This window comes from Lithobates pipiens, unplaced genomic scaffold, assembly GCF_037356315.1.
Source record: "Lithobates pipiens isolate NorthernLeopardFrog02 unplaced genomic scaffold, aLitPip1_a1.2 Scaffold_82, whole genome shotgun sequence".
Classification (NCBI taxonomy): domain Eukaryota; kingdom Metazoa; phylum Chordata; class Amphibia; order Anura; family Ranidae; genus Lithobates; species Lithobates pipiens.
Window position 1 is genome coordinate 1,089,326 of NW_027507906.1, and position 17,258 is coordinate 1,106,583.

Sequence of the window (17,258 nt, forward strand, 5' to 3'; positions counted from 1 at the left end):
TTCTTAACATAGTGCGCTCCCATCCTATCTTCTCATATGGATAATGATCACTTTGTGAAGTTATAATCAATATACCCATCCGATGTACTAACGTGTGTATTTTTATGGATATTTATTTAACCTTACTTACACAAGGTCAAATTTGGGGTTCTATTAACCCTTTCATGACTAAGCCTATTTTTGACATTTGGTGTTTACAAGTTAAAATCCATATTTTTTTGCTAGAAAATTACTTGGAACCCCCAAACATTATATATATATATATATATATATATTAGCAGAGACTCTAGAGAATAAAATGGCGATTGTTGCAATATTTTATGTCACACAGTATTTGTGCAGCAGTGTTTTAAACGCAACTTTTTGGGAACAGACACTTTAATGAATTTAAAAAAAAGGAAACAGTAAAATTAGCCCAATTTTTGAATAATGTGAAAGATAATGTTACGCCGAGTAAATAGATACCAAACATGTCACGCTTTATAATTGCACACACTCGTGGAATGACGACAAACTACTCTACCTAAAAATCTCAATAGGCGACGCTTTAAAAAATGTTTCCAGTTACCAGGTTAGAGTTACAGAGAGCTAGAATTATTGCTCTCGCTCTGACGATCGCGGCGATACCTCCCATGTGCGATTTGAACACCGTTTACATATGCGGGCGCTTTACATTTTTTTTAAAAAATGTCTTATTTATTTTCAAATTAATAAATAGTTTTTTGTTTTTTTTTAATAATAGTTTTGATCACTTTTATTGCTGTCACAACAAGGAATGTAAACATCCCTTGTGACAGTAATATTTGGTGACAGGTACTCTTTATGGAGGGATCGGGGGTCTAAAAGACCTCCAATCCCTCCTTTACACTTCAAAGTATTCAGATCGCCGTTTTTGGCGATTTTGAATACTGTATATATTTTTAAATCCGGCGCCATTGGCAGCCGAGTAAATGGGAAGTGACGTCATGACGTCGCTTCCGTGTTTACAATTAGGAGACTGGAATGAAGCTTCTTACGGCTTCATTCCAGTCCCTCCCTAGCCGCCAGAGGCATTGGATGTTTGATCGGGGCTCCCGATTGAACGGGAGCCCCGGTAAGAGCGGCGGGAGGCGGCGGGAGGGGGGACGCCCCCTACTGCTCCTCCGGCATAACAGCTGAGCGGCTTTTAGCCGCATCAGTTGTTTTGGCTGGAAAGCCGATCGCCCGCTCTAAAGATCAGTACCGGGATGATGCTTGCAGGTGCGGGAATCATCCCGGTATAACCCCAGGAAGCCGAGTACGCACATCTGCGTACACTCGTTGGCAAGGGGATAATTCTGGTTGATGGCTAATTATGGAGTCACGGGATGTGGTTTTGAGATGCATTTGCTTGGTGACCCCATGTTAGTACATCGGATGGGTATATTGAGTATAACTTCACAATGTGATCATTATCCATATGAGAAGATAGGATGGGAGCGCACTATGTTAAGGAAAATATGTACATGTTTGTAAAGCACCCTACTTTAAACTGACCATGTGGAATAATGTTTGAAGGATATATAGCAGGGTACATGTATTATGTTAAACGCATACCAGATACTACATTAACCTTGAGTTAGGATGTAATGCTCAATATGAACATAGATCATCGGTAGATTATACCAGCGGGGACTAGACATGGGCGCCGTCAATAAATTTGTTCCGTTCCGTTACGGTTTGTATTAAAATTAATTCGTGTCCGAAATTCAATTTCAATTCGTACGAAATACGAATTGACGTTAGGTTCGTTAACTTGAACGAACGTTCTTTACGATGAATTTTAAGGCAAAAATATATATACCTCAATATGACAGTCGATGCTGATGGAAGTTTGGTTTTTATCCGAAATACGAAACTCCGTTGAAGAATTTCCTATCCGAAATACAAATTTTCGTTAGATGAGGGGCTTCCACCATCCCTGTGCTGTGCTGACTTCCTCCTGGGGCTGTACCCCTGCTGTGCTCAGTATGTCAGCACAGCACAGGAATTTGGGTACAGCCCCATGAGGAAGTCAGCATAGCACAGGGATGGTGGGAGCACCTCATAATAAGCATAATGCGTCGTTGACGTGACAGCGACTGATCCAAAAATTCGTAAACAAAAGTTCGTATTTTGTACAAAATTCGGACGCATGGCAATTCGTATTTCGGATCCTCCTGAATGTACGAATTTAGGGAAATTCGTACGAATTTGAGATTCGTACGAAACTAATCACACATGTCTAGCGGGGACACGAGATGTGCACAAGCGCTATGGCGAATCTTGTGAATGGGATGGATGGGAGGGCATAAATGGTTTGAAGCCAGGAAGGATGTTAGCAAGCCAGTCTTGAAACAACAGCAGGAGAAGGTTCCTAGTGATGTGACCAAACGTGAAGGCAATGGAGAAATGAGCTGGAAGACTTTATATAGGCAGGCCAGACGAGCATCATCGTGAAAAGCTGGTAACTGTGGAGAGAGAAGAGAGCTGGCAATTAGCCGACAGCTGAGCGGCCAGCCCAGAGGAGGAAGGGCTAAGCCAGCCCTGACAATTATACCAGCGGGGACACGAGATGTGCGCAAGCGCTGTGGCGGATCTTTTGAATGGGATGGATGGGAGGGTATAAATGGTTTGATTGTCGTGCCGTGCAGCCAACCCCATGAGGAAGTCAATGTATGATGAAACGTTTGGGGCGTGGCTGCGTGGCAATCATCACCAGTAATGTGCAGTGTTTGGAGCTGAACGGGGAAGTAGTGAGATTGGCATCTGTGTCTGGGCACCGAGGAGAGGGTGAGAACAACGCTTCCAAGCTCGCACACCTCGGGGCCGTCGTGGCCACAGTCCAAAGTTTGTGCTGTTCAGGAGTGAGGCTTGCTGTGACTTTGATATCTATTTGCTGGCTTTTGAACTGTGAAATGTGAGTGTAAAGGTTGAAGTGTTTTTGTGTTTTAATAAATTGATTCATACGGTTTTACACTATTGCAGCACCTTTATTATTTTACTATTTTACATGTGGAATATTTGAATTTGCACAATGGATGATTGGAGCAACGGTTCACTACCTTTATTTTTTTATTATTTTACATGTGGAATATTTGAATTTGCACAATGGATGATTGGAGCAACGGTTCACTACCCGCTGTTTGGCTGATAAGCGCTTAAGCCTGATACAAAAGTGCTGGGAGTCGGTGAGTGCGTTTCTTAAGGGAGTGGAGTCACTGATCACTTGTGGTGTGGTGGATGGAATAAGAAGAGACATTACTGGACATTTTCATGAACTTTATCTTAATTTTGTTTGTTCTGTGACACATTAATTGGTTCACTTATCACAGGGTGATACAATTGTTGTGCTCACACATGTTGTTCATACCATTTAATTGTTGTTACGTTTCTTGGAGTTAGTTATAATTTATAGTTAAGCGCCATTATTTTTCCTTTTTTCTGATTTTAGTTTTAAAAGGTAAAGTACGATTTGCAACATATTATACTTATCTGCTCTGTGCAATGGTCTAGCACAGGGCAGCCTCTATCCACTTATTCTGGGGTCCCTTGCCAGTGTTCCCGGCTCCTCCCCTTTGCTGATTGACCCCATAATTTTCTGATTTTAGTTTTAACCGGTTCCCGACCAGCGCACGCCGGCAGAATGGCACGGGCAGGCATATTGGCGTACAGGTACGTCCAATCTTTAATGCCGCCCTGCCATCGTGAGCGTGCCGCCAGCGGCGCGCTCACGTGCCGGTCGGGACCCCCGTGAGTCCGGTCGCATACCCGCAATCGTCTCACGGGGTGGCTGAATGGAGAAATGCCATTGTAAACAGCATTTCTCCATTCTGCCTAGCAACTAGTGACGCTGATCTCTGCTCCATGTGATTGGAGCAGAGATCAGTGTTCACTAAATGAAAGCCCAACCCCCCCACAGTTAGTAACACACCCGTAGGAACACTTAACCCCTACACTGCCACCCACTGGTTAACCCCTTCACTGCCAGTGTCATTTACACAGGAATCACTGCATTTATATATAAACGCTATAACTTTTGCGCAAACCAATCAATAATCACTTATTGCCATTTTTATCAAAAATATGTAGAAGAATACATATCGGCCTAAACTGAGCGAAAAAATGTTTTTTTATATATTTTTGGGGGATATTTATTATAACAAAAAGTGAAAAATAATGATTTTTTTTCAAAATTGACACTCTATTTTTGTTTATAGCGCAAAAAATAAAAACCACAGGGGTGATCAAATACCACCAAAAGAAAGCTCTATTTGTGGGAAAAAACTGACGTCAATTTTGTTTGGGTGCAACGTCGCGCGACCGTGCAATTGTCAGCTAAATAATGCAACGTCGCACGACCGTGCAATTGTCAGTTAAAGCGACGCAGTGCCGAATCGCAAAAAGTGCTCTGGTCAGGAAGGGGGTAACCGCTGAAGCGGTTAATGTTCTAAATTTAATTTAATTTAATAGAGGGCGCTCTAGGTTCTTTTTCACATGCTTAGCTCTCTATTCTAACTACTCTAATTTAAAAAAGAAAAGCCTAAGTTTAAATTAGAGAGAGACATTCCGAAGATAACAATACTGTATTTTATAATGCTTTCTGTGCCTAGTATCAAGGGCAAACCCAGTTTTAATTATTAATTTGTTAAATAAAGATTTTTTATAAATTAAAAAAATACAAAATAAATAAACATAAAAAAAAAAAATATTGACTCCAAACCAACCCATTCTAGGTTCTTTTAACGAAACGTTTAATAAAAAATGTATTCTTAAAATTAAGAACAATCCTAAATGACTTACATTTTCAGTGGCTCTAGATGAAGGCGCTAAAAACGGAAGGAGGGAGACTGATTAATATCAAGGTATACAGCAAATATTTGTATCTTTCATTAATAGATGTTTGTTACTCTTTCTTTCTGTCAACTTGAGCCAACCCTCGCCACCATATTTTTTTAATGTGACAGGTAGGAGGGGGTGGGCCTATACTTTTAAAGGAAATAATGAGATTTGTGTTCAATTCACTATCTATGTCTGGATCTACTGTTTTAATATCCAGTTTTCAGTGATGTAATCTCTAATGTATTCTTCATATGCTAAGTTTATTATAAATGATGTTCCTATCTATGTATTAAAAAAAAAGCAGCTGGCACTTTAATAAACCAAAATTCGGCTATATGATAATATATCAGTGTGTGCCACACTCACCTCTATAAGGTGCTCCCTCAAAGTTACAGTAGATGAGAATCAACATACAATTTACATTTAAATTTAAATTTTAAATTTAAAAAATGATACTTTAAAAAAAATGTAAAAAAATTTCAATTTGAATACACAATTGAAAGTGAAAAGTGAAAGCACCTTCATTCAAGTTCAACGCGGTCCAATATAATAATAATGTTTGTATTGCATGCTATTACCCGTTAATTATATATTTAAGATTTATTATCTTAAATATATGAGGTGGGTTAAATGAGAGTTCTTTGACCAGAAATGAAAGCTTTAACATAATAATTATTAGAGTATTGTTAAAAGTCTATCTAATAAACCAAAAATATCTATCTATAGACTTACACAAAGGAAGAAAATATTAGGTTGAAATAAAATATTTACATGAGTATATTCCTTAAAACAGTGATCTACAAACATATTTAGTTCGAATTAAAAGGGCATGCCTTTCCCATAATTACCCATTCTTACCAAAGTTCCATTCTGATGGCTGGTCTCCCAGAAAAGAGAGAACGTTACCTCCCCGCTAGTCTGTGTATATCAAACCAGGCTGATGTCTCATTGGTTGGCATAGCGTGACTCCTGGTTGGTCAGCTTCCCTATACTTTGTCTAAGCCGGCTCCCTTTAATGCAAATCCTAGTGATGATTATTCTGAGCAGGAGAATGTTGCTGGGAAGTTAAGAATTGATTCCGGGGTGGGACTCACTTCATTGCATATCCCAGCATGGGATCCTTTGAAGTGAGTATGTGTAAAACAATGGGCTTGAAACCCATTGTTTGTACACAAAAGCCTAGGCACCGTCTTGTCTGCGTAGCCTAACCTTCTTGGTGGCTCTGTTACATAGATACAAAGTTCCCCTGTTCCCCCCGAAAATAAGACCTAGCGTGATTGTTGTGATGGCTGCAATATAAGCCCTACCCCCAAATAAGCCTTCGTAGGTCTTATTTTCAGGGTAGGGCTTATTTGGGGGGTAGGGCTTATATTGCAGCCATCACCGACAATCACGCTAGGTCTTATTTTCGGGGAAAAAGGGTAGTTGAACTATATTCATAATTACAATATTTTACAGCTAGTAATGGAGATTTCACATAAACTCATAAGGCAACAATGTAATACTTTCTTCTGTGATCTACTGAAAAGAATGCATCAGGGATGGCAATCTTGTGTTCATGTGATCACACTTCTAGTGGAAAGGATCTCACCTTGTTGGATGGACCTTATGTGATAAAGGTCACATATAGCTTTTTCCCTTTAGAGATATTTGACAATCTAGGTCAAATAACTGCATTCATCAATTCTCTACGTATATGAGCAGAGTTTTTTTTCAGCTGGAACTTGGTGGAACTCAGTTCCACCACCTCTGGCTTGGGCCCTCTACTTCCTGTTCACCTCTATGGCTTGTAACCACAGAAGTCTGGCTTCTGTGTTTGTAAGTGAAAGTCTGTCTCCCAATGGCTCCCACTGAGTGCAAGATGGGGGCAAGGGAGATGTAGGTGCCCAGGGTACAGTGCAGATGCCCACACACCTACTCGATGATCTCCCCGTATCATGCCCTTTTAAGACCCTCCCACTGTGAAATTTGACCACACCCACAATATGATGCGGTTTGGAGGGTGTGTGTGTGGGGGGGGGGGGGTGAGAGAGGTTTTTGGGGGGTTGTGGTTGAGTTCCTGTACCTATTTTCTGTGAAAAAAGCCCTGTGTATGGGTAACTCAAAATGATAAGACCTTCAGAAACCCCATAGTGCTATTTATTGATAAAGATATAATTTTATTATTTTATCACATAAGGTCCATCTAAAAAGGTAAGATCTAGTTTTTCTATGCTGATGTTGAGGGAACACTTTAGAGATGCGAACATGGTACATATTGATTTATCAACATATGCTCAGTTTAAATTGCCAAAGTTTTGGAACAGTTTTTTTTTTTTTCAAAGAATGACCACACTTAAAATGGACATTCATTTTTTTAATTGTAAATAATATATTAAATTAAATTGACCTATTGTACATTCAGACACCCATGATGGGCTGTTTCTACTCACCTTTTTGGCCGATTTTAAGGTTGGCATAGCATAAGTCTTCATCAGCATTGGAGTTGGTGGAAGGTACTGATAGAATAGAAAATAACAAATATTATTTAATACTCAGATCAGATGACAATCGCTTAAAGTTACATACACTATACTATAAGTATTGGGACTGAGTGGTTGAACTAGATTGACTTGAGTCTTTTTTCAACCAAACTAATTACACTATATTAAGTATTAAGACGCCTGCCTTTACAAACACATGAACTTTAATGGCATCCCAGTCTTAGTCTGTAGGGTTCAATATTGAGTTGGCCACCCATTGCTGCTATAACAGCTTCAACTCTTCTGGGAAGGCCGTCCACAAGGTTTAGGATTAGTGTGTTAGTAGGTTAATTAGTTAGTAGGTTTAGTGTGTCTATGGGAATGTTTGACCATTCTTCCAGAAGCGCATTTGTTAGGTTAGGCACTGATTTTGGAGAGAAAGCCTGGCTCACAGTCTGCGCTCTAATTTATCCCAAAGGTGTTCTGTCGGGTTGAGGTTAGTAATCTGTGCAGGCCAATCACGTTCTTCCACCCCAAACTCGCTCATCCATGTCTGTATGGACCTTTGATTTAAGCACTGGTGCGCATTCATGTTGGAACAGGAAGGGTCCATCCTCAAACTGTTCGCACAAAGTTGGGAGCATGAAATTGTCCAAAATGTCTCGGTATGCTGACGCCTTAAGAGTTCCCTTCACTGGAACTTAGAGGCCAAGCCCAACCCCTGAAAAACCCCCCACACCATAATCCCCCCTCCACCAAATGATTTGGACCAGTGTACAAAGCAAGGTCCATAAAGACATGGATGAGCAATTTTGGGTTGGAAGAAGTCCTGATCTCACCTGATAGAGCACCTTTGGGATGAATTAGAGCACAGACTGTAAGCCAGAACTTCTCGTCCACATCAGTGCCTAATCTCACAAATGCTCTTCTGGAAGAATGGCCAAAGATTCTCATAGACAATATCAGGTCATCTCAGCATCGGGTCATTTTATGGGCAGAGGCAAACCAAGTTCTTTTGCAGCTTACCTTTCTTTTTGAAATTAACTTTAGCGTAATACGCATCCCCTTCCTGAGAGAGTCCTTTGGATGATTCTGTAAAAACAGCAAAAATTTAAAAAATGCATCAAACTCCTGCAATCATCACAGGTAAGGATGAGCTAAGGATACTGTCACATACAGCAGGCTGCTGGCCCAATCAGCTGTGGCCATGGAATTTCCCGCAGCTGCATGTAACAAAAGGGTGGGGATGCTGGTGACATCATTGGGGTAGTATGGCCTCATGGGACCATATTGGCTCAGTTATGTTACCAGTTTCCCTGCCCCTTTCCTCCATGTTGGTGCAGGGTGGGGCATTCCACAACGCCAGCTGATTGGCCCAGCAACCTGCTGTCATGTGACAGTTTCCCACAAACTTGAGTCAAACTCGGTTTGGCTCGAAACTTGCCTGATCTATAATCAAAAGCAACTCACAAATTGTGAAAAGGTACATTTCCCAAAGTCCTTGTAGGTAGAAATGTGCAGAATGAAAATATTAATTTTGTTTCCGATTCGTTATTTACATAAATTAGTTTAGTTAAATTAATTTAAATTTGTTTTGTTTATTCAAATCGATTCAAATTGAACTCAATTCAACCGAATTCACACAATTCTAATCGATTCAAATCAAATTCCATTCTGAATCAAATGTATCTTTAATGCAAAATTTGAATTTTGGAAGATGGTTATGTTCTTTCTATTCCATTCTATTCCATTGTTTTTTTCTATTCGATTATATTATTTTCTATTCTATTTCGAATTTTCGTAAAATGGTTATATTGTTATATATTTTCTATGCGATTGTTTTTTTCTATTCTATTCTATTCTACTCTATTCAAATTTATTCTGTTTGAAATTCAGATTTCGGAAGATGATTATATTTTTTCTATTCTATTGTTTTTTCTAGTCTAGTCATTTCTAATCTATTTTATTTGAATTCAAATTTATTCGATTTGAATTTTGATAAATGGTTATATTCTATATTCTGCTGTCTTCTATTCTATTGATTTTTTTATTTTATTCTATTCTTTTATTTTCTATTCTATTCTGTTCAAATTTGAATTTATTCTATTCGAAATTTGGAAGAAGGTTAGATTCTATTTTAAACCATTCTTTTCTTTTTTCTATTCTATTATTTTCTAAATTATTCTAATCGAATTCAATTGTATTCTATTTGAAACTCAAATTTCATATGATGGTTATATTCTATTTTATTCTATTCTTTTTTATTCTCTTCTATTCTATTCCTGTACTTTCTATCCTTTTTTTTTCTATTCCATTCTTTTCTAAACTATTCTAACTTAGTTCAAATGTATGCTATTTGAAAATCAAATTTCGAAAGATGATTATATTCTTCAATTCTATTGTTTTTTTTTTCTATTCTAGTCTTTTCTAATCTATTTTATTTGAATTCATATTTATTCTATTTGAATTTTGATAAATGGTTATATCTTGTTCTCCTCTATTCTATTGATTTTTGAATTTTATTCTATTCTTTTATTTTCTATTCTATTATATTATATTCAAATTTGAATTTATTCTATTTGAAATTTGGAAGAAGGTTAGATTCTATTTTAATCCATTCTTTTCTTTTTTTCTATTCTATTATTTTCTAAATTATTCTAATCTAATTCAATTGTATTCTATTTGAAACTCGAATTTCATATGATGGTTATATTTTATTTTATTCTATTCTATTATTTTTTATTGTCTTCTATTCTATTCCTGTACTTTCTATTCTATTTTTTTCTGTTATAGTTTTTTCTGTTTTACTCTATTCTTTTCTATTCTATCCCTTTCTTTTCTATTCCATTTTCTTTCTATTCTTTTATTTTCTATTCTGTTCTGTTTTACTATATTCTATTCTTTTTTTTTTTTTTTTTTTTTTTTTTTTTTTTTTGGCTACTTCAGCGAATTATTCATGAGGTCCAATCAGATTAACGTTCATATACGTTATCCTCATTTCCACATCATTGTAGCCTTTATTTTCTAATTGAAATCCCAAACATAGATTTCCACTTTTTTTTTTTTTTTTTTTTTTTTTTTTTTTCCCCCCTCCCTCCCTCACATACAAAAAAAAAGGGGAAAGCTACTGTTATCTGGAGGGAAAGGTATACCAACAGAACAAAGCAAACAAGGGGAAAACATTATATAATTCAACCCTACCGTTTCTCCCCTTCTTCACTCCCTTACATCCCACCCCCCCCTCTCCCCCCACCCACCCTCTCCCACCACCTATGCGTAGAAGTTCCAACCTTCTCAGAATCTAACATGTTCCGCGTAGCTCCATGATTTTTTGAATTTTTTCCACTCATGCCATAGCTCTACTCCTGTCTGTCCCCTATCCTCCTGGCTTTCCCTTCGCCTGGTCATCCGGTAAGTCTCTTCCACAGTATCGATCCATTCCCATGTTGCTGGGCTTTCCTCATTTTGCCAATTCTTTGGTATCAGTCTCTTGGCTGCATTTAAAAGATGTGGTACCAAAGAATTCTGATATTTTTTCGTTTCCTCCCTCGTACCATGAAATAAGACCACCCATGGATCCTCGGGGATTGAGATATTTGTAATTTCTCTTATATGATGTAATATTCTTTTCCAATATTCCTTTATTTTGGGGCATTTCCACCACAGATGGGCCATTGTTCCTACTTCCCCACATCCTCTCCAACAGTCCCCTGATTTACTTGGATCTATTTTATGTATTTTATCTGGGGTAGCGTACCATCTAGAAATAAGTTTATAGTTCATTTCTACTGTTCTGCTATCAACTGCAGATTTATGTAAAAGTTTAAAAATTTTCCTCTTAGTGTTATTATCACACAGTGTTCCCATATCCATTTCCCATTTCTGCATATAGGGTAGACTCTCCAGCTCCCCTTCCTCAGCCAGGAGCCCATACAGCTTAGAGATCGTTCCCCTGGAGTCTTCTGCCAAGCAAAGCTTCTCCAGGGGTGACCACTCCTCCTCTGTTTTTAATGGCTGTGGTAGGCTCCTGATAAAGTGAGCCAGCTGGAGATATCTCCACTCGTCTATTTTACCAAGGTCCCCTTTGTGTTTCATCTCGTGTAGTGTCAAAATCTTTCCCCCTTTTATAATATCCCGCACCTGTGCCTTTTCTTTCAACCAATTCCCGCTATTTATTTTTAACCCTGGCGGGAAATATTCATTTTCTTTTAATTCTAAAAGTGGCGAATTGTATTGTTTATTTAAATGCTTATAGACCCTATCCCAAACCCTAAGTGTGTTTTGTGTCAGTATACTAGTGCCAATATCCAATGTCCTGTATTTAGGCGGATTCCAAACTATTTTATTTAACTGTGTTTTACTCAACTCATTCTCTATGTTAACCCATCTTTTTTCTTCATTATTACCTTTTACCCACTCTATTAATCTCGACAGTACGATAGCATTATAATACTGTTGTATATCTGGTACCGCAAGTCCCCCTTTAAGTTTACTTCGCTTCAGGATATTGAAGGAGACTCTAGGCTTTTTTTTGTTCCAAATGAATCCCCCTAACAGGGTTTTGATCTTCGAAAAAAAAAACTTCGGTATCTCTATGGGGATCATTTGGATTTTATAAAGAATCTTAGGGACAATAAACATCTTTAGACTAGTAATACATCCTAACCAAGTCAGGGGTCTATTAACCAACCTATTACATTCTTTTTTAATTTCATCTAGTAATGGAACAAAATTTAATTTAAATAAATTCTCTAATGGGATTGTAAGTTTTATTCCCAAGTAATTTATCGCCTTTCGCCAGGGAAAACAGAATCTTTTTTGAAGCCCCCTTTTTTCGAGTTCGCCCGTATTGATATTAAGTACCTCTGATTTGGCAATATTAATTTTAAAATTCGAAAGTTGGCCATAATATGCTAGAGCTTCCATTAGTTTAGGCATCGTACTACTTGGCTCCCTAATGTAGAATAGCACATCGTCAGCAAACGCAGCCAATTTATGCTCTTCTTGTCCTATTAAGATTCCTTTGATCTGTAGATCATTGCGAATCGAGGCAAGAAGAGGTTCTAGGGATAGCACAAACAGCAGGGGTGAGAGAGGACACCCCTGCCTTGTGCCATTTTTCATCTCAAAAGGTAAAGAAAGCGTACCGTTGATCTTAATCCTGGAAATTGGGTGATAATAAAGGGTCTTAATCCTTTGGATCATTTTAGGTCCCACGCCCATCCTCTCCAGGGTTCTAAACATGAACCCCCAGTCTACCCTGTCGAAGGCCTTCTGGGCATCTATCGACAGGAGTAGACTCGGGGCCCCTCCCCCCTCACTCCTGGACATAAGGAGCAATGTTCTCACTCCGTTATCCCTCCCCTCCCTTCCGGATACAAAACCCACTTGGTCTGGATGGACTAATGACTTCATTAAAATCTTCATTCTACTGGCCAAAATTTTTGCAAACAGCTTTGTATCGGCATTCAATAACGAAATAGGCCTGAAATTAGAGCACACAGTCTCTTCTTTCCCTTCCTTCCGTAGAACCGTTATAGAAGCAGTCCTCGCCTCTTCACTCAGCTCATACTCGGTCCCTAGATTATTCAGGTAGTTACATAAGTGGGGGATTAGCAACCCCCTGAATTTCTTAAAATAGAATACAGGGAACCCGTCTGGTCCTGGACTTTTACCAGATGCTGAGTCCATCAGAGCCTTATTTAATTCCTCCTCTGAGATGGGTTTTTCTAAGATTTCCATTTCTATTCCTGAAATTTTTGTCAATCGGGCTCTTTCCAAATATTCCTCTATTTTTAGTTCCTTTTCTTCAACCTTGAGTCCTATAGGCTGGTCAACTGCATATAACTTTTCATAGTACCCCCTAAATATTTCCGCGATCTCGCTTGTTCCATAGACCATATCCCCTTTACTTGACTGAATTTTTCCTATATAGTTCCTGGATTTAGCCCTCTGTAATCTTTTTGCTAAATATTTAGTGGGTTTGTTATCCCCATAGTACCTATCCCTAGCTAATTGATTAAACGTTTTTTGAGTTTCCTGTTCCATCAAAGTTCTTAATTCCTCCCGTTTGGTTACTAATTTTTGAAAAATTTCCTTATCCTGGTTCGGGTATTTTTTATGTTGCTGCTCTATTCTAAATATTTCTTCTATCAATGTTTTAATTTTTTCCGATCTCTCCTTTTTCCTTCTAGCCCCCATTGATATCAGGATCCCCCTAATGTAGGCTTTGTGGGCCTCCCATAAATTCTGACTTGAAATATGTCCAGTATTATTAATCGAAAAATATTGTTCCAATTCTTTGCTAATCTTCTCCTCTCCTTCTGCATCCTGAATCAAACCTTCATTTAGCCTCCAAGTGAAGGGCTTGCGCTCTCCTCCCCTTAGTTGCAACTTCATCTTAACGGGGGCATGGTCGGAGAGTGAGACCACCCCAATTGAGGTCTCTACCACCATTTCCAGAATTCTATGGTCTACAAGGATATAGTCAATCCGGGAATACGTCCTGTGCACAGGGGAGTAGAACGTGAAATCTTTCTCATTTGGATGCTGTATTCTCCAAACGTCTACTAATTGAGAATTATGAAGTTTTTGTTTTATTCTTTTTAATTGCACCTTACTAGTCCCCTGTGCCCTGGACGTACTATCCAATCCCGGATCAACACAAAAATTCAGGTCCCCCATCAAGATTACTGGTCCTTTCCCAAAATCTCTTAGTTTCCCCAAGAGGCCCTCTAAGTATTTTGTAGGATCCCTGTTAGGGGCATAAATATTAATCAGTGTGCATTCCGTATCTCTTAATTTCCCTCTCAGAATTAGATACCTTCCCTCCGGGTCCACCATTCTATCTTCTAAGTTAAACTGTATCTTCTTTGAGAAACCAATAGCTACTCCCCTTCCTCTACTTGTTATCGCATCGCCGTAGTACCACACGGGAAACTCCCTTGAATATAACTTAATATTAGCCTTATGAGAAAAATGGGTTTCCTGTAAAAAAATTACCTCTGCTTTATAAAACCTCAATTCCTTCAATATCTTATGCCTCTTACTAGGCGAATTTAACCCTTTGACATTATATGACATAAAGTTTATGGCTTGCGTTATTAAAACTCTAGATTACCTAATAAAAATATCTTTCTTACCTCCTCTACCATAGGTTTTCCTTCCCTCCCCCCCCCCTGTTTCTCCCTTTCCCTACCCCCTAACCCCCCCCCTCCCTCCCCCCCCACCTCTCCCCTCCACCCACCCCTCCCCCCACCTCCTCCCACTCCATCCCCCCACCCCCCATCCCCCGGCCTAGATCTGGCCCTTGGCCCACCGAGTGATCCGGTAATCCCGACCCTCGATAAGTCCTATAGATTCTAGGGTACAGAACAGTTTTCGGCCTTCCCACCCCCTCTTCCCCCCCCCAAGGAATTTCCAAGGGGGTGGGGTGGGGTGGTCAGACCGGCCCCCCCCTCCACACAGATACTTAGACATACTTTCACGTACTTCTCTCCCCTCCTCCCAGCCACCCCCCTCTTCCCCCCGACACCCCCGGGTCCCCTTCTATCCAGCCTGGCAAAGCCGGTGCCTGGATACCCAAACTCTCACAGAAATCTAGCAACTCATCGGGAAAACGCAGCCTAGCTGTCTTGCCATCCTTGAATCCTATAAGACAGGCCGGGAACCCCCAACTATAACGAATGTTCTGCATTTTCATCAGCTCTAACAACGGTTTCAACAGCCGCTTTCTAGTCAAAGTCTCTGCGGCTAAGTCAGGGAAAACTTGTAGATCTGCTCCTGCATAGTTTAAAATCTCTCTCCCCTTTAATTTTGACCATATCTCATCTTTATCTTCACAGAATCTGAATTTTACGATAATGTCCCGAGGCTTGTTTGATCCTCCGTTCCTTAATCTACCTACACGATGGACCCTTTCAATTTTGGGGAATCCATCCTCTCCTCTGCCCAGGAGTGGATTAAATATGTTTTTAACAATCTCTCTCAGGTCTTCTTGCTTGCTTTCAGGAACTGCACGTATCCTTAAATTTTGTCTGCGATTTCTATTTTCTTGATCCTCTAATTGATACAAGATTTTCCTCTGATTCTGGTTAATTAATTTAATATGATCTTTTACTCTTTCTATTTCTAGGGCTTGCTTATCCATATTAGACTCCACTTCTTCCACTCTGTTTAATAGGTGGCCCAAATCTCCTCGCAATAAAGCAATTTCTGATTTAATTGCGACTTCAAGATTAGATAGCATTTCTCTCAGAACTTGTTGAGTTAGAGGCAGGTCTACTCCCTGGTGCTCACCATCTCTACTCGACTCCATTTCATTTTCAGTTGTGAGATCATCCCTTGAGTGTTCCCTACTTTTCTCCTGTTTTTTATCTTGACCCTTCTTTTTTCCTGTGTTCGGGGGTATTTCTTCCGCCCCCTCCCCTTTTGGGCTTCCCCCTGGGGTCAAATATTGCTTAATTGTGCTGTCCGTTGTGTTTTTTGGGGTTTTAAGGCCCCCTCTTCGTCCATTCTGTTTGGAGGATTTATTCATTTTATTGCACTAGGATTACAAATTTTTAAATTATCTCACAATACGTGAGACGGGACCCCCACCACGTTGTGTCCTCCTTAAATAGAGCCTTCCACCCTCCCCTACACTCCTAGGTTTTAAGGGGGGGACTTTCAAGACTGCCCAATTAGGATATAGAACTCTGCCGCACTTATTTAAATAAACATACAGGATAGTTTGCTTTTTAGTCCGGGCCGATAGGACCAGAAGAGAGCACAGAGGGAGACACACACCAGCGGAGTCCCCAAGCCCGTTTTTACCACCTTATGTCCACCTCGTATCAGATCATCAGATATTGAGGAAAAAGAGAGAGAGAGAAAAAAAAACAAACAGACCAAAAAAAACATTAAATTAGATATCCCCCACAGCCGCCGTGCCTTATTCTTTTGGGGTCTGAGAAGAGTTTGCACACCAAATATTTAGTATAGTCCCCCACTGTGTTGCCCAACCAGGCTAGGTTTTCAGTTAAAGCCTCAAGTGAGATGTCATTACCATTGCAACTTTCCACAGATCAGCATTTAGGTTTTGCATAATCGCACCGCTATTTTTGGAATGCTCATTCACTCCCCTGACCCAGCAACTCTAGCAATGACCGTTCAAGCACTTTTTTTTTTTAAAAAACCTTCAGCGCAACTGCAAGATCAAAACTACACAATCCCAAAATCATCATTGCTTATCTGATCCACGTTGCCATCTGTTTTCAGTCCTCTCCTTCGTTTTAGGGTTACGGTGGTTAAGAGCCCTTCTCACCGCTATATGCTAGCGGCGTCCCGAGCGGCGAGGGGGGGAGAGAAAAAAGACAGCTGGGACACAGGGAGCCTGGTTTGCATCTTCATTTAGCCTGTTTCCCGTGTGGCTTCCAGCGAGGGAGGGGGGGCCGGTCTCCGGAGCGGTGGCGTCTAAGATGACACCGGGATGGATGTTTCCTCCAGCTGGAGCCTCTCACTACTCCAGCTGTCCCTCGCACAGCACGCCGTCCTCTCGCTCCGGCCGGCTTCTCACTGCTTCCTCCCCCGGAACCCGCGTCCTACGTCATGACGCTGCTGCCCCACTAGCCGTGAGCGCTCTACTATATTCTATTCTATTCTTTTATTTTCTATTCTATTCTTCTTTATTCTATTCTATTCTTTTCTGTTCCATATTATTTTATTCTCTTTGGAAGTTCAAAATCGAATTTGATTTGAAAAAGATTAGAATTCGATTCAAAAACCAATTCAAATTTCATCCAAATTTTTGTATTGCTACAGTGCCTTGCAAAAGTATTCACTCCCTTGGCATTTTTCATGTTTTGTTGCCTCACAACCTGGAATTAATATGGATTGTTTGAGGATTTGCATCATATAACTTACAGAACACGCCCACAACTTTGAAGATTTTTTTTTTTTAACTGTAAAGCAAACAAC

At 39.7% G+C, this 17,258-nt stretch overlaps 1 protein-coding gene across 1 annotated transcript in view; it reads right to left on the reverse strand.

Annotated features, from left to right (window-relative positions):
- Positions 1-2,668: 2,668 nt before the first annotated feature.
- LOC143973436 (uncharacterized) overlaps positions 2,669-17,258 on the reverse strand; it is an 86,482-nt gene continuing 71,892 nt past the window's right edge. The window contains exons 9-12 of the mRNA XM_077474417.1: positions 8,328-8,393; positions 7,272-7,337; positions 4,801-4,826; positions 2,669-2,908 (exon numbers count right to left, since the gene is read on the reverse strand). Of these exons, the coding sequence (XP_077330543.1) occupies positions 2,669-2,908; positions 4,801-4,826; positions 7,272-7,337; positions 8,328-8,393 (398 nt within the window). The remainder of the gene's footprint in view (positions 2,909-4,800; positions 4,827-7,271; positions 7,338-8,327; positions 8,394-17,258) is intronic.